Source organism: Sitodiplosis mosellana, unplaced genomic scaffold, assembly GCF_009176505.1.
Source record: "Sitodiplosis mosellana isolate CC-2019 unplaced genomic scaffold, AAFC_SMos_1.0 Smas_scaffold_1, whole genome shotgun sequence".
Lineage (NCBI taxonomy): Eukaryota > Metazoa > Arthropoda > Insecta > Diptera > Cecidomyiidae > Sitodiplosis > Sitodiplosis mosellana.
In genome coordinates, this window is record NW_022595244.1 from 3,406,295 (window position 1) to 3,428,600 (window position 22,306).

A 22,306-nucleotide genomic window follows, 5' to 3' on the forward strand; every position below is an offset into this window, starting at 1 on the left:
CTCTCTCTCTCTCTCTCTCTCTCTCTCTCTCTCTCTCTCTCTCTCTCAGTTATCAAAATTTTCTGCATTTCACCGCTCTCCCACAGAACGAGAGACCAGCATTTGCATTGCAACCAAACACACAAACACATGCAAATACTCACTCACTCACTCACAAACACACACATACTCATACTCATTCGCATCAGCACTGTGTGCCTTTGACTCTTTCTCCCTTTCGCCGATTCGTTCGTTATTTTGTTTGTTTGGCTCCGTCGCTGTGCTGAAATATTCATGTTGCCGTTTGGTTGGTGTTTTAGTTTTCGTTCGACCGTTGCCGTAGACACACATCATTCGTTTCGTTTTTGCTCGACGAACAGAACAGACAGTGTGCGCGTGTGTACTAAAGCCCAGTACATTCCGTATTATCCGCCTGACATTTCGCGCTTCTGTGGTGATTTCGTTTGTTTTATGTACCATTCTCGCACAAGGAATAGGACATCACAACGAGGAAAGAAAATCGATAATCTTCAACCCAACCGAAATACAAAATAAAGCCTATTCAGTGTCGAAGTGAAAAGTGTATTTACAACGCAGTAAATACATCATTTTTAAAAGGAAAAACCTCCGTGATTTAGCAAAGAAAAAGAGATTTTGTATTTATATATTATTGTCATTATAAAAGTGTTAATAATCGAAGATTAAAAGGGGGAAAACATCTAGGATTTCTTCTCATGCGATAAAAATCCAAAAAAAAGGAATATTTATTGACCACATGTGAATGTGCTTGGTGCAGTGACAGATTGAATATTTTCTACAGCCAAAATAAATAGAAAACGGTGCCACGAGCGATAGTGAATTTGCATTAAAATCACATAGTGTCATCTCGGTTACTGAATTACTATTTGCATCGCAATACCCAGTGGTTTTTCGGTGCAAGTGATTTCGATTCCGGATTTGACTAACATTTTTCTTGCGAAGTTGTGAATTGATTGTGTGTACGGTGTGCCATGCGGGACCTGGCTAACAAAATGGCTGAGTTAAAATTTGAAGCTCCTCTGGCCAAATTTGAAGAGACTGACGAATGGGGTCCAGTTGACTACCAATCATCGAATGCAACGCTTAAAGCAGCAATCACCGATGCACTCAATTTGAATTTAAAAGAGAATGACAACTTGTACTTGTTGGAGGAGGCAATCAAAGGTAGTTGCAATAACACCAACAACAAGGATAATAACAATAAAATTGACGAAAAACCAGCAGCGACCGACCTCAAATCGGACGCATTGAATCGCAATCTGAAAGACACGATGGATAATTTTGCCGAAGCATTCACCGGAAGCTTGGAGGATCTGGTGAATACATTCGATGAGAAAATCACAAAATGCTTTGGCAATTATGAACAATCGGTCGAGGAATTGGCACCGGTACAGGTTCGAAGCCAAGAGGAAATCATGAACGAATGCCAGTAAGTTGACACTTATTTTCAATTCATTTTTGTTCTGTTTTAGTCAAAAACTTCACTCATATCACTATGGATGATTCACCAGAGAGAAAGAAAACAAATAAAGAGATCAAATCGTTGGTCGTTTCGATGCATCATGTCTCTTGCCGCAAGGCATCGTGAATAAACCTAATCACAAAGTTTAATCATTCGCATTTTTATTAAAGTCACCACACGACATGACATCATCGGAAAAAGGCAATTTTATGCCCGTTTGCGCTGCTCATTTAATGAACGCAGCCAACGATAATAATAAAAAAAAAATCAGCGTATATGAAATGACGTTCATTTAAGTTCTAGTTTCGATTTGACCGAGAAACAAGTGCTCTATAATTTCATCGTCTAGCGATTTATTGGATGCGCGATCAGAGCGCAATTTTTTCTTTGTTGCTTCTTCGAACGGGAATTGAATCGTGAACATAACAACAGAGCAAAAAAATAAATAAATTGCACATATCGTTCTGCTTAGTCTAGTATTTTGCTTTCATTTTTTTCTTCGCACTTATGTAATTCGTTTCGGATTCCTGAAAATGTGGCCTCAAAATTGATGGCAGGAAAAATGCGTGAATTTCATCGTAAATTCCACAATTTGTTTTTTTCATTTCTAAGCAGAAATATTCAATCTCTTTATCTTTGTTTTTATTTATAGACATAATTTGTCTCTCTTGATTTTATCGTGAATGTGTTGCGGCGTAGCGAAAAAAATATGAAAATTTGAAAGCAATAGACACAACGATTCAAAAACCTTCAAACAAAATGTAAAATAAAACGTAGGATAATTTATGACACCATGTTTCGCATCAGGACTTTGCTAAACTAACAATTGAGACTAACAACGAAAAAAAAATCTTTCATTCCATTGTGCTGAGCACACAGCACCAGAACAACCAAAGCCAACGAATTCAATGAAAAGCGACACATATATTTCGAATTTATTTGCCGCAGTCATCCTTCGAATGTAAGCGAAGAGTTGAAATATCACGTTCCGTGTGCAAAAGGGAATAAACCGAACAAAGGAGAAAGAGAAGCGAAAAAACGAAAGAAAGAAAAGAACAAGCAAATCCCTTGATTAAATGCAACTGCAGTGTACTCGCATTTCAAATGCTTTTTTCCATTGCATTTTTTTTCCTTCTTCGCTTGGTTTGGTGAACTGCAATGTTCTACATTTCACCTTCAGTTTGAGTGTCTCTCGTTCTCGCGGCTCGCATAGTATATCGTTTGCGATGTGTGTTCCTTCCGTTGTTCCCTTTTATGTCGACAACATATAAATATATGATTTGAATTGGCTGGTGCCAGTGAATCATTCGGCTGCATGGTTCAATTTTTTTTCTTTTACTCTTATCTATTTTATAGCCTTTTGAAGCGGTTTTCTTTTACGGGGGCAACGGCAAGCTGTTGACTTTATATCGAACATTATGATAGCTTCTAGTTGATTCAACATATACTATTATTTACGCAGAAATTTACAAATCCCATTGTGAGCATGCGCAAGGATAATACCATTTGATACGGCCCGCACTAATCATACTCTCATTTCCTCGCCCATCTTTTTACCGTATTCGGAATGCTATGTTTCTGTCGATTTATCGACGCATTTCGAAAAGAAAATAATAAATTGAAATGGATTTTCATTGAAATCAAACGCGGTGAATAATTATCCCATTCACCAGTTGTACCAGGTTAAACAAACATGTCATGCTGTGTGCGCGATATTATCTTTTATTTGAATCCACAATAAAAATACTATCGCTAAAAAGCATCATCTTGATCTCATATCCCCGTTGCCGGTGTGCGAGAGTGTGAATTCATAATGGGATTTTAAATCCTAGACAATTGAAAGAAACGAAGGAAGAAAAACCAATACCACTTTAGTAAAAATGTGTTTTATTCATTGACTGCAATAAACAGCCCCACGCTCTCCCTATAGTAAACAAGGAAAGTTCATACGACGCGATGAGTCATCGACCATCGTTTTTTTTCCTTTCCTTCATATGCTCTGAATATAGAATCAACGAATCCCCTAGCGTCGACGATACTATGCCGTCACTGCTGCCGCCACCGCCGTCGTCTTCGTCGCCGTCGCCGTCGCCATTGAATATTTCGTTGCTGTTGCTGTTGCTGAAGGGATGCGATTATTTTATTTGCATTTACTGTTGTTTCGCATGTATGACGTGTACAGCCTATTCGACGACTTTCGGGCATTAAAATTTATGGATACATTTTTTTGTATTATTCGATGCTTATATCCATTTCGTTTGCTGCATGGTACAGTAGTTTTCAGCCAAACATTCGTCATTGCATTCTGTGTATACCCAACGTAATTGTGTCGTTCGTTCGGCTGCTGCTAATGTTTCAAAGACATGCAAGTTCTTGGTGAGCCATTTCGATTGTGAACGCTTTCTTAGTCAAACAAACTAAAATAAAATGAAACACATAAGACATTTATCGCTTTTGTCGTACGATTTCAAATTGAATGGGCTCCCCTCTGGTTGCTTTGTGAACGCGTTTCAATGCATCACATCAAAGCAATGAAAATTCAATTCGAAATGCACAGTTGGCATCATAAAAGAATGAGTGACGGTAGTTTTTCTTTGTCACACAGCTTATTCTGTGAAAATGTGCTGGTTTTTCACAAAAGAACGAAAAAAAACAAATCGCTTCTTTATTGCACACACATACACATCGGCCAGTTGGTGTGATAAAACATTTAAATAGTACTGCTAATTGTGGCACATTTAGAATGTGAGAGACAGAGAAAAAACGGAAATAGCCCGAGATCGAGTAACAGAGATCACCTTGAAACTGCATAGAAATGGTTTCGTTCACATCATGATGAAAAGTTAAAAATAAAAAAAAGGAAAAACACACACAAAAACGGCCTCGTTTGCGCTCTGTTGAACATTCTAACATTCGGAACGATAGTTTCATTGCGAAACGGAACGAGAATCGGATTAAATTCGTTGCAATTTTGTAATGCGCCAACCGAGGAAGAGCAGCAAAAATCAAAACATTCTCGAAATCATGAGATAAACGCTGACGAATTTCTCTGTCCATTTCATATGACTATTGGGGGAATCTTTTCACTTTTTTTCCTTTCTAAAATTATTTCGAAATGTTTGTTTTGATAACGCCCATCATATGATTCCCATTCGTATGTGCCAGTTTGCTATGCAACGAGAAACTCTTATTTAAAAAATAAAACAATGTCAGTGAAATATGAGGCGAAACTGTCGGCGTTGAACGCACATGAGCGGAATATATTTTAAAATGCCAGAACCGGCTGTGACTTATCAAAAAAATGCATATATAGATTGTGCCTGTGCATACAGCACACGCAAATGATGCAAGATCAAAACGTCAAAATGGCTTAATGGATCTGGGCTAAATTATTAGATTCCGCTGTGTGATAATAATATCATGAATTATATTTTATTTCAATTTTCACCGCAGCTTCGCTCCACGCCATCGATGGTGTGAACTGCACGTTCTAATTTTACGTTTTATCATTTCGAATCAATCTCTGTCGTGTGTCTCGTTGTCGTGGCCACAACGAATGAAAAAAACTGCGGCGCGTGAGAGAAAATAAAAACTGTAAACAACCAAATAATGAAGAGGAGTTCATTAATCGCTGTCTTCCTTCCTTACGCACTTGACGTCTCATTCGGCGCTCAAGTGCGCAAATTATGGCGCGTTTCAATAAATCAAAAAACCAGCGCGGTCGAAACATATGTGATCTGTTTTTGACATTATCACAAATCATCGCCGAATGTATTAATGAAGCCAGACCATTTCCTGCGAAGAATGAGAGAAAATCCATTTTTTGCTGCTTCGTTCTAACGCTTAATCAATTCAGTGCGTGTTTTTTCCACAATTTAAGGGCTTTCAGTATGTAAATATACGCAGCACTGTTTGGTTATTTATCTCACTGCGAAGCCGAAACACACTCGATGATTTCATGTCATTTTTTCAGTTTGGTGTATCGACATCTGTAAATCATTTCAGAATTTCGTTGCTTTTTCGTCTTACGCTAATCTCAATACTATGTTCACAATTTAATTTCCGATCGAACGCACTTGTTCGTCTAATCATACCGATGGTGATGATGCTGCTGCTGTTGTTGTTGTTAAACGCCCACAATTCTATGGTACTGTTTGTTTATGTTTCGGCTCAATCATAACAATTGCTGCGGCTTTCAATAACAAACTAATAAAATCACTGAACCATAAACAACATGTACACAATGGCAACTGCTAACTGCAAATATGACCCAACGACCCTTTTTATACTTTACTGATTTTCCGTTCCGAAACCCAATTCGATCGGGCACTTTTTTTGCATCGGAACAACCAAATCGGGGCATTGGCAAATATCTGCCACAAATACACACAATGCGAGAATTCTGTGTTACGTAATTCCAACTGTTCGAACAATGTTGCGCATTGGGCCAGAGCTCTTATCTTGATGTTTTCGGGTAGAATACTGGAAAAATAGAGCAAAAAGTTTTTTTTTCCATGTTATCAAATGACTTTTGCTTCCTTCCTTTTTAGTTTTTTTTGTGTGCGCTCGTAGTGCTTTCCAAGAACTTTAAATTGAACATAATGAACGCTCTTAAAAGTTTTTTCATTCCATTCGCCGAAATGACGACAAAACTCACAAGCGAAGTAGCTGAAGCGAATCAAAATCAGGTCGATTTGATAGAAGAGAATGCTCTTGCTCAGCGCGCTGTTGAGTGTGCCTGTGCATTCGAGTAGATTTTTTGCCTTCCATATAAAGAAAGACCGAAAAAAATGGAATTCATCTAAATAAATTAAAAGCAGTTAGCTTTGATGTCAATCGAATGAGAAGTGCATTCATGAGTGCAGCCTGGCAGACGGGCGTTTCTAATTTTGGAATGTTCATAATCGGCTTTTGGTTCAGTGATTAACTCGGAATAGTTCTGAATATGCCCATTTTCGTAAAAAAATTGCACATTTTCAATGGCTCGACAAAACAGGTGCCAATTATAAAACGAACAGGGAACAACAGCGGACAGCCAAACAACAACGAAAAAGAAAATCGCGATGGAAATGTTCCATAAAAAAATAAATCATATTTTTATACATGAATTGTTTATGCATTAAAAAGAGCTTGTTACTAAATTTGCGATTCATTTTACCGTAAATAAAGTGATTTTTTCCTTCTGAATCGTTAAAGAGATTCCCTTTTTGTCGTTATTCTTAAAAGAGTTGGTTGTTGTAAGACAATTTTCTGGGAAAATGCAAAGTGCACAAGTGTGTCATCACGCTACATTGCCTGGCACGAACAAAGGGCGACACAAAGAATTGCCGAGAACTAGAGTAGAAAACAATGCACTTGAGCATTACGTATAAGAAGAGAACGAAAAGAAGAAAAAAAATGCAGAGAGAAGAAAACGGCTCGCGCGCCAATTTCGCATATAAACGATCCATTTGTTTATTTAAACGCGAAACCAGCACAGCCACACATAAATCATTAGCTATTTAACGATTAGCCGAAATGTATTTTAATTAAATGAGGAACAAAGCCATAAATAAATGGCACAGCCGACACAAAACTATTTTCTCTCAGGTCGCGCAATTTTGTGTGTGTTTGTGCTATGCGCGCTTTGCACTGCATTTGATGAACTGGTATCATCGATGCGTATTTTTAGACATGAACCACGAAAGTGCGCGGTATGTTCAATGTCGTTGAACAGATGAAGTTTTTGTGATGGGCAACGAACAAACAAAAACATACACATACAATCCTGGCGCATTTTAATTACCACTCAACTATTTGGTGTGTTTTTTTTTCTCACTAAGAATGTGTTTTGACAACGAAACAGCGTGAGCGTTTCAATTCTAGCGTTCGACAAGAAGTAAAAAAACACAAATCGGCAAGAAAAAAAGCATTATGCCAAAAGAGCCGTAATTCATTTAGCAAATATTGCAGTGCAAACACTGAATCGGTCGGTTCGTTTAATTGACGGCTTTAACGAATACACTCACAACTCTCACACTCAGCAAATATGTTTTCAAAAAGCGAACAAACAAGAGTTTTCATTTAATTTTTGTTTGCCGTGCCGTTTCCTCCACGGTGTAGAACCATTCGCACCTTCATTTATTATTTGCACCTTTATTGGTTTTTCAGCCTTTTAGCTGTCAATTATTTCACATTTTATTTCTTTTTCTTGCAACGTGTACAATTCATTTATTTTGTTCGTTCGCTCGTTATTGGCCAATCGATTGAATGAAACTTATAGATTGTACAATTTAACACATTAAAATGTATTTTTGCGGTTCGTTTCGGCTGAAAACTGAAATGAGACGTGAAATGTTGCAAATGAGAACAATGAACGCAATTATGATTTTTTACGCTGGCTTGCATTGCATGTCAAAATTTCGCTTCATTTCTTTTCTACAATTTCCCATACGGCACACCGCTTCGGTTTTCATTGCGCCGAGTGATGTCAGCTCGGCTCGGTTTTTTTTCGGCTCACATTGTATGAAACTGTTTGAAAAACAATTATATTGTCGAGTGGAATGTCAGACGAAATGAAGAGGAAAAAAAGAAAAGTTGATCGATTTATTAGCCGCACATACATTACCAGCACGTGAACATGCACTTTTCAACTATTCGCTGGCAAGTTTTCACTCAACGCATCCAATTGCACGTAATTCCACTGAAAGTTTCTAATGTCAATGTTTCTGAAGTGTTTCGACGGTATTTTTCCTCTCGTAAATATTTTATGATGGATGGATGGATGTAGCATACGATGAACATGACATTTTTAAACCTTCTGAATAACATTGCTACCGCACTTTTCGTATGTAAATCACGAACATTGAATCCTACAAATTCCATTCAATTGTCAATTGTGAGCTGAAGAAATTACCTTTTGAATTGTGTGATGATATTATGAACGATGACAATCGGAAATTTTTCAATAGATCGCATTTCGTTTATTATTTTCTCTTCTTCAAAATGGTAAGCTCATTGCCAAACAAAGAATCACAATCAGTTTAAACGCGCCTTGAGCAAAAGAAAAACAATCGCATGTGATTCCAACCATAGATACTGTTTCAAGTGCCAGATGGCTAAAACTTTAATTTAACTCGCTGATATTTATTTTTTTTCTCTTCATTTTTTTCTGTTTGTGTTTCTTTTCATTTCTGTATATACGATCTGTGCTGCATCGTGTCTCCCATAGCAAGGTGAAAGATGATCTTTGTGAAACTGTAGAAAAGAGTTCACCTGCACAATTTACCGGTATCTCGACACAAACTCTCTCTCTCTCTCTCTCTCTATCTTTCTCTCTCTCTCTCTCTCTGTCTCTTTCTCTGGTTTTTATATGTTTTCTCAGTCGTCGGTTGAAAAAAACCTTGCCCAACCGTTTGTGTTTCGGGCAGTAAGTGTGCAACATATGTTTTCCTTTTACCTGAGATAAAGAATGTTGGGATGCAATCGATACACATACTCTATCTCTCAACGAAGCCCGCTTAAAATACCATGTTTCGGCTCAAACCCAAAAACACAACAAATGGATTGTTTGTCTCCAGATCCAAACATGCCATAGTTGTCGGGCTTTTGCTTTGGTGCACCATGAATGTTGTGTTAAATGCATGGCAATCAAATAGGCCTTTATGCACCTCATGGCTATTGAAAAACGCCATTTAGTCACTAAAATCGGAGTCTGGCTGTGAAATAATTGCATTTTAGTCTCTGGAATCATCATTAATCTGATAAAATTTGTCTACAGCCCAGCGGGGATCGTTGATCTACTAAATAGATTTCCATTTGCTTATTTAGAAATTGTGTTTGGAAGAAGGAGGAAAAAGGTTGAAAAACTAAAGAAAAATCCGAATCGGCATTGCTTCTTTAGTCTCATTAGATAAGAATAGATGCTAATAGACGCATTTTTGAATTCCTTTCGAAACATTTCGAAAACCATTTATTCGAATATTTGTTTCAGCACTGCGATGTGTTACAACAACACATTGCCCCATGTTCTCGCTCAGCCGCTCGCTCACTCGTTCGGTTCGGTTGCTGAGTGAACGATATAATCGATCGCATATTTCATGTTAGAAGATGTGTGAAAGTGCTAAAAACAATTCGATGAGTTTACATAAAACATTTCAGAAAAAGCAGCCAGTTTTGAGGCTGTAATCGATGTGTGTGTGCGAGATAGAAAAATCCCCAAGTGAATCGCATCGATTGAGCAGAGTGAAGGCGCGCCGATAACTCAATTACCAGCGCATAAATAAACAGAGTAATTTATGTAAATAATTATATCAATGTAACAACGACCCACACAACAGCGTTTTTCGTTTGCAACTAAATTGAGTACAATCTTGTTAAGCCGAACGCTTCGGTGGAGTGCGAAAAAAATGCATGAACAAAACCATGCCAAATGACGGCTATAAAGTAAATCGATTCCAATCGATCGTGAAGCAAAGAAACAGCTCGTGCACTGCAGTTGCAATGTCGCATGTCGTTTGAGCGCGCGCGAAAATGTCAAACCGAATGTGTGAGCGTTGCATTTATATTGTCAAATGAGCTATGGAAATCGGCACAGCGACACAGTTTCACACAGGCTTCACGAACATTTGTTTCTCGATTCTGTCGAAGTTATTGATTTTTCCGTTTTCAGTTTTCTTTAACTCTTCACGCGGCTGAGAAATCAAATGTTCATTTTAAAAATGGAACACAGTGAGAAATCAGTTTATGGCGATTGCATCAGTTTCCAGTATTAACCTTAACTTATTTATTTGTGCGTCGCGACTGTTTGGCTTCTCTGTACTATTTCCGCGCATTTCTAAACTTGTTCTTCTCTCTCTCTCTCTCTCTCTCTGTCTCTCTCTCTCTCTCTCTCTCTAAAGAGCCATGCTGCAGCACGGTGGAATGCCGTGCGCGAATTCGCTGAATTGGTTTCGATGAATTTGCCATGTGTGTATAGCTGTAATGCGTCATCATCAGTGAGACTCAATCTTCTGTCTGCATTCCGAGTGCAAACTCGCAGTGCTTCATAACGTGTGTTTTTTTCGGCATGTGTTTGATGTTTTTAAAACATTTTCCCTCGAGCCATCTCTCGTAGGCCGTACGTCGCTGTTGCCGTTGCCGTTGTTATCGTTTTTCGCCATATTTCTCGTTCCTCGCCATTTTTTGTTTTGTTTTTCTCAATAGATTTATCATTTTTATTCAAGAAAGTTTTCTCCATCGATGAAGATGATGATACAACAAGACGATGTTTTTGCTTTCGAACACGATGCAACCGAAGAAGAAGGAGAAGAGATTTAATTTAATGAGACGAAACGAACGGCAAACCAGCCACAATATAAATTTTTCGCGAGAGGTTTGTCAGAGAGCCTACCTTTTACCTTATACGAAATCCAACCACATATGCAATCGCTTCATTATTTATTGTGCTGTGCATCTTCGTCGTTTTCGTCGCTTTGTTCCCATTCATTGCACACCAACATTATTTTTTTTGCTTTTAAAATGCCACCATCCTGTACGTGAATAGCACAAAAAAATAATCGTATTTTATCGCGCTCTTTTTTTTAATGGTCAATAAATTGTTGTTTACATCCTCCTCCGTAAGTGCAGCTGAAAGTATTTTCAGGATATTCTGAGTGCATTTCATCATCGCGAAGCGAACAATTCGAACGCGCAACATTTTCGAACATATTTTCTTTGCCATTCAATTAAATCATTCGATCGTTCAAGCGATTAAGCAGTTTAAAGGCCTCGCGTTCATACACTATTAGCTCGACCGCATTCATATTCGTTTTTGACCACCGATTAAATTTCGGATTGTGGAAAAAAAGAAACGAGCTAAAGTGAGACCGAAAAACAAAACGCAAACCGCTGACCAAATATGCAATCGAAGCAGCGACCACGTTTCGTAACCGAATGCATTTTCCAAAATCGAAATTCAATAGTCGCAACTATTTTTGGTAAACCCAACACCGGTAAACGACACCAATATGGCATTGTATTTTATGGACGGTCAAACAAATGGTGCGCTCTTTTTTTTATTGATCGTATCAATTGAAGCGTCATTTGTGGGTAATGTTGCTGTGCTGTACAATACACGAAGTGATGAGTGCGCAGCACGTTTTCATGCCGTTGTACACGGTACGCATTATGTAGTTTAGCCATTGTCTTCCATTTGGCTAATTAATTCAGCATGAAGTCCAAGTTCTAAGCATTAGATTGGAAATTTCAACGCGAATATTTGCCTTCACCAATGTTAGATCATAACGTCGCCGTCGTAATTGTTGGTATTTTGGATATCGACCAAAAATAGTTTCAGCAATGCGATGACTCATTCGCCCCATGAATGTTAATTAAACATGAAATACTGTTTATTTTTTCGTATTTGTGCGCGCGCGCGCGAACGCTCGTTGATCTCAATCGTAACGAGGTACGATGGCGTTGAAATGCGCAACATTTTTACGCCGCAATATTTTGGATGCGTCACAATAGAGATGGGAGTGTGTTTCAATGATGATTTATATATTTGTTCGAGTCTGACTCATTTTTCGGTCAGTGATTTATTTTTGAAAAGAAAAAACAAGCGATTCACTGTAAAAATGGTGTGCAATTCTGAAAAGCAAAAAAAAAAAGATTGACTTTGCAACGCTTGTTAAGGGTTCAATGGATCTAAACAGACAGTAATAGTCATTAGAATTCTCAATGAGGCCCACTTAACTCACTCTCTCCCTCTTGTCGAATGTGTGAAAATTATGCACGAGCCATTTGACATAATGAATGCGTAGAAATTAGAATCGCGTGCCGACGCGATGATCTCGAGAAGGCAATACCCGTAATTTCACCTTGATCTCGTATTACGAGATCATTAACTCGGCTATCTCTAGCCTTTTGCTAAATCGACATGAAAGCCGTTTGTGGATAAAGAAGCGTCGCTCGTTCAAGAGCAGTTGACGTTGATATCTTTATGCAAAAAAAAATCTGTAGAGTTTTTATGCAGCGCCTCTATAAGCCCAACACAATCTGTCGCACTTATAATTACAATCAGAAGCTGAAACTATTCTGTGCACAAAAAGAATATGTTGCATTGATGTCTACTTGACGCTGTTTAATGAGCAGCCATACAAAAACAAGAACGTTTCTTTCGCCATATATTCTTTGGTACGCACTGCTTTTTCTCCATCCGCTGCGTGTTAGTATAATGACAGTAATAACGTCAAATGGGCAAAAACTTCGATGTAAGCAATGGCTTGGAAAATAAGAACATACTTCGTCTCAGCTACTCAAATCACATTCAAGGTCAAAACACCCTTTTTCGTTTCTGTCGTCGGCTTTGAGTTGGCATACAATCGCTACTGGAATGTTTATCGTTGGAAAATATTACATTTTTTCTTGTATTTACCCAATATTTTTTGGCATTAACATAGGCAAGAGCTATTCGTGTTTTGCACTTGCTTTTTATTAATTATTAATTAAGTATGTTTCCAAGTGTGTTTGCCACTTGAGCCAGAAAACAAAGTGCCAGTGACTCATTTATTGGCGGCATGGAAGTAATCGAAGGTTTGCTCCATTGGCTCCATAATTTTTCATGTTGATTATTGGCTACCGGTACGATTATTTTGCTCTTTTTTTCGACAACACTTTAATTGGCTTCCTCGAACGTTATTCAACAACGAATCTAATACACGCAGAGAGGCATGACACGGCAACACATTTTCAATTGCATGCATCACGAATTAATTTCTTTATGTATTTTCTACTATATTTTGCTTTTGGTTGATTGTGCCATGCCCATTTCATGTTCGATAACATTCAATGACCGGCGACTGAACTTTACCTGTCGAAGGAATTGGAAGAAAGTTGGATTTCATACACACACACGCCGAGATAAAAAGAGATTTTACGCATGGCCGATGGTTTTTATGTAAATTGCAGCGCTGTGGTGAAAGATAGCGAGAGTGAATTTAAATTGCTCGATTTCCATAGATTTTATTCAATCTTTTACAATTTACACTGATGTTTTGAATATTGTAAAATGTGAATAAAAGCAAAAGTTATGATTTCTTTCCATTGCATCTTTCTTTGCGTCAAGAGAAACCAAAAATAAAACACATATTTACATACACGCCTTTGATTTGTTCTTTTGAAGAACGATTTTATGGTGTTTGCAATGCAAACATTGCTTTCGACTGTCACTCAAACACCGAAATGCGCAATCTGAAGTCGGCGGCAGTTTGGGTATACATCCAAATGCGTCTGCTTCCCGTGTTTATATTTACATTCATGTTGGCAGCCAGTTGTCAGACGGGCGAATGCAGCAAACTCGAAGCGACAAAAAAGAAGAACCCAAACACTAACGTGATTATGATCACAAATAAACACTCTTTTGAAAAGTAAAACGAAACGAAACAGAACGTGACGATTTGTAGATTCAAGAATATTTGTTTATTTGAGCTTCCGTCCCATTTGATTCAAACACCATTGAAACACTATATTTAAATGGAATTTTGTTTTTGATAACCACCAAAAAATGCCATCAATTCAGATTAAGGTGGATTGGACGAAGCACACAATGAACAAATAAACACTGAAAACTTGGATACAAACTTTGATTACAAAATGAAACGTGACATTTACAATGCGTTTATAAAAGAGGTGAAGGAACTGATGTCGGCGTCACCTTTCTTTTTCGAAACAAACCCATTGATATGATGACTTTTACTTTGAGCAAATTTTTCTCCCAATAATAACAGGTAAAATGAAATGTTCGCGCATTTGCATTGAACTTGTTTCGCTAATGTGTGCTCAATAATAAATTTGCCTTTTGTTCAAATCATATGATTATGATCGCGAAAAAAAAAGTTCACATCAATCAATGCGAGAATTTCCGTGCAAAATTATATGTTTGCGCTTTCGGAATCAATGAATGGTAATGCCCACCACGAAACGAAGATCACATCATCAGCAGCGGGCGAAGAATGAGCGTGCAATGGCATAAATACGAAAATTGTATTTCCATTGCATTCGTTATCGAATAAATTGGATCTGAAACGATGTGTTTTTTTTGTTCGTTGTCGTTGTTGTTGTTTTTCACAAGCAAAGTATGTCGACAAATATGAACTGGAGTACTTGTATCTTTCACCGCAATCAAAAAGAGCGATTCGAGTATCATGCAGCGTGTTGTTTTACCAGCGAACGTAGCAAAAGATTGTTATTACAGTTTAACGGTTTTTAATGAAGTACAACGTACTCGATGTTACAACTGTGTATGGGTATGTTGTTGTTTCTTTGCATTTTCTCTAGTAGCTGATGCATTTTGCATAATCGCAGTTTCACTTCAGCAGCCAGTGCATGGCTTTAGCCACATACATTATTCAGATAACATGTGTTCTTTTTTCCCGTTCGTGTGTTTTTGACTCGCACAAATACTTGATGTCAATGTTAATTTCACGTACGCAGTTTAGATATCGCAGTCATGCAAAACCACATTATTGATGCTTTTTAGCCACTGAACACCGACCACGGTGAAATGCAAACATAATCCAAACAGATTTTATTACATTTTTTTAATCAATAATCGATTCAGAAATTAACGTGATTTTGATATCGATGCAACTGCATTATAATATTCATAAATGAACACCAACGACGAACAACGGCTTCTCTGTCGAAAATTGTTGCTTGAAATGGAATATTGAGCGAGATTTCATCTTCATCATTTCTTGCAACGTTATCGTCGATTCGATCAACTTGTTAATCCGTCTAATACTCTCTTTGGTTCGTTGCCATTGCTCTATCAAATGGGTGTGCTTTCTACCTGTTAATTTCATTGAATTCACGCCTGTTCACCTAAATTTATTCATTTTTAACTGTTTCATCCCAAAACGGTCCGAAGATATAATAACAACCGACAATCTTGAAGCTCGCTCAAAATAAGGCCAAACACATTCCGAGATCGTTTCCATGCCAAATAACGAAAAAGAAAATAGTTTCAATCAGTTTAAAACAAATTTGATGTGACAGAAAGGTTGAATCATGTGATTCCATGACCTGATTATGGGAACAATAATCGTTACATAAAACCAAATTTACAGCCGTAATGCGATCGGATTTTTGATGGAAAATCGTTCGGTATATGAATGTGATTTAAGTCTAATCTGCGATTGAAATCAGTCAAAATCCTTCAATGGTTCGGAATCAATATTTTTCCCATTATAAACAAAATAATTACGTCCCATCTCGGCGATAATGCCTTTTGGCATTTTGTACTAAATGCGCAGCAAGCAATGCTGAAAAAAGAGCCATTGTTTATGTAGAAAAAATGAACAAGCCATGCAAACTAAACAGTATTCACAATGCCATTCCGTACCAGTATCAAAATGAGGCCCCACGGCGTTGCACTGAATGCAGCATTGAAGCCACAGGATTCAACTGGAATGGTTTATATTCATTCACGTCGCAAGCATCTTTTTAATTTAAATGGCGAATGAAATTCTCAGTAAACGCTGAACGAACAACCAAAGCGGCTAGATGATGATGAAGAAAAAGTCGTTTAATATTTATAAAACAAGCATGCAGTGCAGAGAGAAAGAGAAAGAAAAAGAGGGCAACTTTTATTAAGTTTTCAAAGTAGAATTGACAGAAATATTTGTCCGGTTTTGTCATTTCTGCCATAGACTTAGAATTTGTTTACACATCATGTAGAGTCAGAAGCAGCCCGGCCTGCCTGCCTGGATGGCATCACTGTTATGTAATTAAAGAGACATTTCATTTAACTTTGATGACATATTGTAATCACAAATGATGTCACTCACATTCGTTCAAGCGCGAGAAATTCGTGTCGAAACCACTTTTTCCACACTAAAAATATGCGTCCATTAAAGCGATTAATTAACAACAATCAACTCAATATTCAGGGGGAATGAAAAAAACAATTTAATTGGAATCATGATAAAATGACATCTCTCCAGCAGTCGCACGCACGCACACACACACACACAAGGATTTGTCAAACAATATGTGTCCTCCACTTTCATACAATATGCCTGTATGCATTGAATATTCATTCAATAGCCGCCTCTGTATGAATGTGGTTTCGGCAAAAGAGAGAAACAAGTGGAACTGACAACAATCGCAAATTTGGCGGAGCAATAAGTAGAACTTCAAAAATCGATTTCAATGGCGACTGTTGCTGTTCATATTTTTCTGCCAGGGACTTTTCGGTGTATTGTTGCAGTTGTTTTCGTTCTTCATCGGTTTACCAATGCGTATCCGTTGTCGTTACCATCGATGGTGCAGACTTTGCGGTTCCATGTTCCATCAACCGTTCAATATACATATATGTTCTATGTGTATATATGTTCCATGAATATAGTTTCTATGGTTTCATTTGTCACAAGTATATTTTATGTTCAATGTTCATGCTCTTGTTACATGGAAATCCGATAATCCATATCATTTCTGATTGTAATAAAAATTGACAGTCAAGTGGATCGGATTAAAGCGAAAGCATGACAAATGATGTCACTGGGAATGTTCATTGCTTCAATCCACCCACACACGCATGCATTTAAATCCGTGTGATTCATATTTGAAAGAAATCTGCAATAAAAATCCACCGGCAAAGACAATGAACGCACATCATGAATGAGGTCACTCCCAATTTGCGTTTTTTTTGTGTGCCACATGCAAACTTTTGTTTCAACAAGAAAACATTTTTCTCCATTTATTTTTGTAATTATACATTTTTTTCTCTTCTGTCATCACAAAATACACCATTCAACAAACTGCCGCATTTCTCTCACACATTTTTCTGAAAGCATGCCTTCTGGCCGAAGTATTAATTTCTGCTCTACTTTATCCGTGCCATTTTTCTTCGGCTGTTTATTTCTTGCGCGAAATGACTCACAACAACAACAGAGAAAAAGAGAGGAAAAATTCAAGCTTTGAAAAAATATTTACGATTGTGAGCCATTATGTACGTTAGATGCTCAGCAAGATGATTAAAAGAAAAGTCATAAAAACGGCTGACGTATCTTTTGAATCTGTTCGACATTTCAATGATATTTGCTATCATCGCTCCTTCACTTTGATTGTTTCCAACGGCCTCCAAGAATGTTTCGCTGTCGATTTTCGTTCATTATTCTTTGTGCTCACTTTTACTTTGCTCATTTCTCGCGTAAATCACACATAGTTATTTATGTGCGGATATTTTGTACGGTTGCCAATAGTTCATTTTTGTATGTGTTACGAACAGATTTGCACCCATCACAACATAGTATAGATACTTTTTATTTTTTCAATTCACGCCATGAAATTCACTTTACAAATGCCGTTCGCTCGACCAGTGCTTTATAAACGAAAATACACACACACAAAATAGGTTAATAAATAAATTAAAATTCATCACTGCGTTAATCCAATTTGTATAAACAACCACACACTCACTCACCCGGTCGCTCATTCAATCATGCAAATATGTGTGCTTCTATTTCACGTGAATGTTTTACATGCGATAAAAACATTAGCACTTCAATTCGGCCAGCAAATCGACCCAATGATAAAACAAAACCGCAAACCCACATTTTTAGCAAATTTGAAATTTCCTGTGTCAAATGACAAAATCATACACAAATGACCGTTTCCTTCTTGAAATTTGGATTTATTCAATTCAGATTGTTCTACGCAGACAATGTATTTGGATAACGTCAGCTAGCTAACTGAAAATATCTAGCTGAGCCAACGCTCCTATTCACTTTGAATTTGACAACTGATATTGAGCGCAAACACCACCTAGATAATTTAAGTCTAATGACAATACAATCAAGTAAACTCTCCGTTCTGTCAAACGTCATACTGAAGTATAACATACAAACATCACGAATTCGCCATCGGTTCTTTAGATGGCGCTTCGGTCAACCGAGTTCCAACCAAATACATGTATCAGTATACGAAGCATTCCACTGTTGAGCTGAGCTCAGCGGCTGACGAGTATGCGTTGCGTTTTTTGAACGCATTTGCAGTATAAAAACGAAGAGGAGTTCATTGGCTGGGATTGGAATCCATTGGATTGAAAAAACGCAACGCATACTCGCTGAGCTCAGCTAGATATTTTCAGTGAGCTAGCTGACGTTATCCAAAAACATTGTCTGGTTCTACGTTTGATTTGGCCATTGAATGGGATGATTATGCAATGTGCTGACTCAGCACTGGCCACTTATCACACTTGAACACTAGATGTTGTCATCAATAAGAGATCTTGACAGTTCTTTGCAATTTACGAACTGAACTCCATTCGAATTGAATCGATAGCAATAATAAATTTAGAGGTCATAATTTTGTTCCATTCGAATTGACATACATTTTGGATATTGACAGCTTTAAGTGGTCACATGTTTTGAAACTTTGGGCAAATATTTGATTTGCATATTCGATCAACAAAATTGTAGTCAATGCTGGATTGAAACATAAAAAAATTGAATTGAAAAAATAGCATCAATGATGAAGGAAATAACGTACATCACAGAATAAGATAAATCAAACACCATTTTTCTATTCAATCCATGTTGTGTTTTGTAGCATTAACAACTGGACGGTACCTTGAACTGTTCTTGATTGATGGTTTCAAATTGAAACTTTCCTAGGAAATGTGTCTGTATCTCATGCGATACTGCATTCTTTCACGTGGCTAAAAACTGGTGTTTTGCCTTTCATATTTACATTTAATTCCCAAAGCAATTAGTAATCATACATTGTAGACTAAGAGCCTAGGTATGAGAATGCATCCACAAGTATTTCAATGAAATTCTAATTTCTCGCCAACAATTTCGAATAATTTCTCTGTAATGACGATATTGGAATCGGCCTATTTCTCAATCAATTACGTCTCGACCGTGTTTTTCAATTCACTTCTTCATTGTATTCGAAATCGCACGTATCGATCGTTCTTTAACTGTTTCAAGCCCCTTTCCTGCAGTAAAATTCAACTTTCGCTTGTTGTTTGTTCCATTTTGCTGGTGTCAACGACTTGAATTGATTAATGATTTGCTAGTTTGGTCGAGTTTTGAATTATATTTTTTATAGAGAGAGGCAATGCAAATTGAAATGTATGACGCTATCAATTAAGGGAGGGAATTAACTTTATCGTTGCAAAATAGGTTATTAATCAAAAAGCATTTAATGTAAATGCCAAAGTCCTCACCAAAACCAGCGTAATTGAAATGACACGTATTTGAATGATGGCATGAGTGTCATTTGCTTGCGATAAATATCCAAATGGAATATGACATTTATGAATAATTGAAATTGAAGAAGCGCTTGAAATGCCAACTTTCGCCATTTCTATTTGAATTTTTTTCTCGTTGAAGTAAAACCCATGGGAAATCGATAGAGAAACCAAAATAAACGTTTTATTCAATTATATTTCAATTTTGTTGTTGTTTTTTCTTCATTTCCAGAATGTGGTGGACTATAACTGGAAACTTTGGTAACATATTGCCGATCGATTGGTCCAAGTCACATGCACGTCAAATGCACATGCCAGCATTGCAGCTGAATCAACGATTGGCCGAAACCCCCGACGATGAATTGAATGATTTGAGTTCGGAAGACGAGGCTGTGGCTAATGATCTCGACATGCACGCTTTGATTTTGGGCGGGCTGCACACCGAAGACGAACCGATCAAATCGGCCGAAGAAGTGATTAAGGAAATCGACGACATCATGGATGAAACTTCATCGGACAATGAAGACGTTGGCGAGGTGTCGGAAGTTATGGAAAAAGCAAAAGAAGTCTTGGGTGCACCACTCTATGAAGAAAGTGAGTTTCATTTTCTTTTCCCATAATCTTATGAATATTAATAAAAATTTACAATAAAAAAGCGATTTAAATCGTAAAAATATAAGCAAATGATCATTTTTATCAAATTTCATGAATATTTTAATAATAACACTTGGATTTTTGTTATTTTTTTCGAAATTTATTAACCAATTTGTTGCTCTTTCTTTTTCACACGAATTAGAATTGCAAAAAATGTCAATCACACAGCTCAATGAACTTTATATGGAAATGGAAGTGTTAATTCGCGAGTTTTCCGAGACTCTGATAAACGAATTGGCGTTGCGCGATGAACTCGAATACGAAAAAGAAATGAAAAACACATTCATTTCATTGCTGTTGGCCGTACAAAATAAACGACGTCAATATCATGTCGAGAAGAAGCGTAACAAAACACAAGGCAAAACAACAACATCAAATGGTGAGTGATTGAATTTGAATATGCGCGGTAAATTCGTTGTTGTGGCTTGCTTATTTGAATATTAATTGAGTTTTTGTTTTACACAGGTTTGGAACCAAAATACTTGACTACAGTAATTCCATATCATCCAGAAAATGGCACACCAGACAATCCAGCTCTGCAAGTTTTGATAAAAAGTGAGTGTGAATATTTCAAGTTCAACGTATGAATAGCGATCAAATTCCAACGGAAATAATTCGAATTTGTTCTCCATTTTAATTGTCTAGTTCTGAAAGCGATAAACGAAGACAGTCCAACGGTGCCGACGCTTCTCACAGACTACATATTGAAAGTGCTGTGTCCAACGTAAGCTGAAACCGACAACCATTTCAAGTGAAACCAAATTCAACTTACTAAGAAAAAAATACACTCACAAACACAAACAAATAAAAAAACCACAAAAACACATTAATTTATATTTCAAAAATACTTTCTACTGTCGTTCTAACTCCTGCTAATAATTTGCTACAGAAAAAAACACTATTGTTATCCAGCAAATACAAAATGCTCTGAACAACAGAGATAGATATGTAATTTTTCTTTGTTTTTTTTTTCTTTTGAAGAAATCGCATGAACAAGTCTAGTTATTTATAATAAGCGAAAGAAGAGAATTAAAAAATGAAAAATACAAAATAAAGCAGCAAACTTTACAAATAGCTTAAGGAACGTTTTATCCAGATTCATTTGGATTCGCTTGATGTGCATTGAAATCATGATGTCATAAACCTCAGTCGATCTTTTTCTAAATCCAATTTTTAAAATGATTTTAGTAAAATCGACGGCTTAATGCCGACAACCAGCTGTTTTGATTCCATTGATTCAGTTCATACACACACACACATAATCAAAAGCCGAAAAAAAATACTCAAAATAATCAAGCACAAACCCTTCCCTTGGTAGAAAAGAAAAGATCAGTCGAATTTCGAGATTCCCATTTTGTAACTCCCATTCGTAGTGAGATGAGCATATTTTTCTAATTTTTTTTCTAGCGAATCAAACAAACAATTTAGTTAAAAGACAAAAAAAGAAGATATTTTTTCAGCATCATGATTATCGTGCTTTAAATAGAAATTGAGAGCCTGGACATTGTGTAGCTAATAATTTGGCGTCAATTTTAACCATTTCATTGAGGAGAAAAATATTCATTTCATAGCTTGAGTAGCCAAGAGATAAATAAAGATTAAGGTTAAAAACCAAGCCGTCGAGTGAAAATGATACTGCCACACAGAGAGAGAGAGATGAAAATTCATTTCCATTTTAATCGAATAATTATTTACCTCCCCTTTTCTTCCCCCTCCCTTGGACTCAGTATCCGTTTCCGATATGACCAAATCACATGATTTTTTTCGTTTCTTTTTTTATTGTGATATAATTTTTAATAATTGTAACATTTTTAATTATAATTTGAGTTTTTGATTGCGTTGAATCAGATTCGATTCAACTTAGGTATTTTAAGTATTTCCATTTAGGATCCATAATGCTCTTTTATTGTCACATTTTGATTTTGGTTCTTGCTTTTAAAATGAAGCTAATTTCT

The 22,306-nt window shown here is 36.9% G+C and overlaps 1 protein-coding gene across 1 annotated transcript; it reads left to right on the top strand.

Annotated features, from left to right (window-relative positions):
- Positions 1–664: 664 nt before the first annotated feature.
- Positions 665–21,428, top strand: LOC129569357 (fasciculation and elongation protein zeta-2; the record flags this gene model as incomplete). The annotated part of the gene is given in 5 exon segments (XM_055448118.1): positions 665–1,447; positions 19,930–20,291; positions 20,494–20,730; positions 20,817–20,906; positions 20,997–21,428. Coding segments are annotated over 5 exon segments (1,230 nt in total). The 3' UTR covers positions 21,080–21,428.
- Positions 21,429–22,306: the final 878 nt, after the last annotated feature.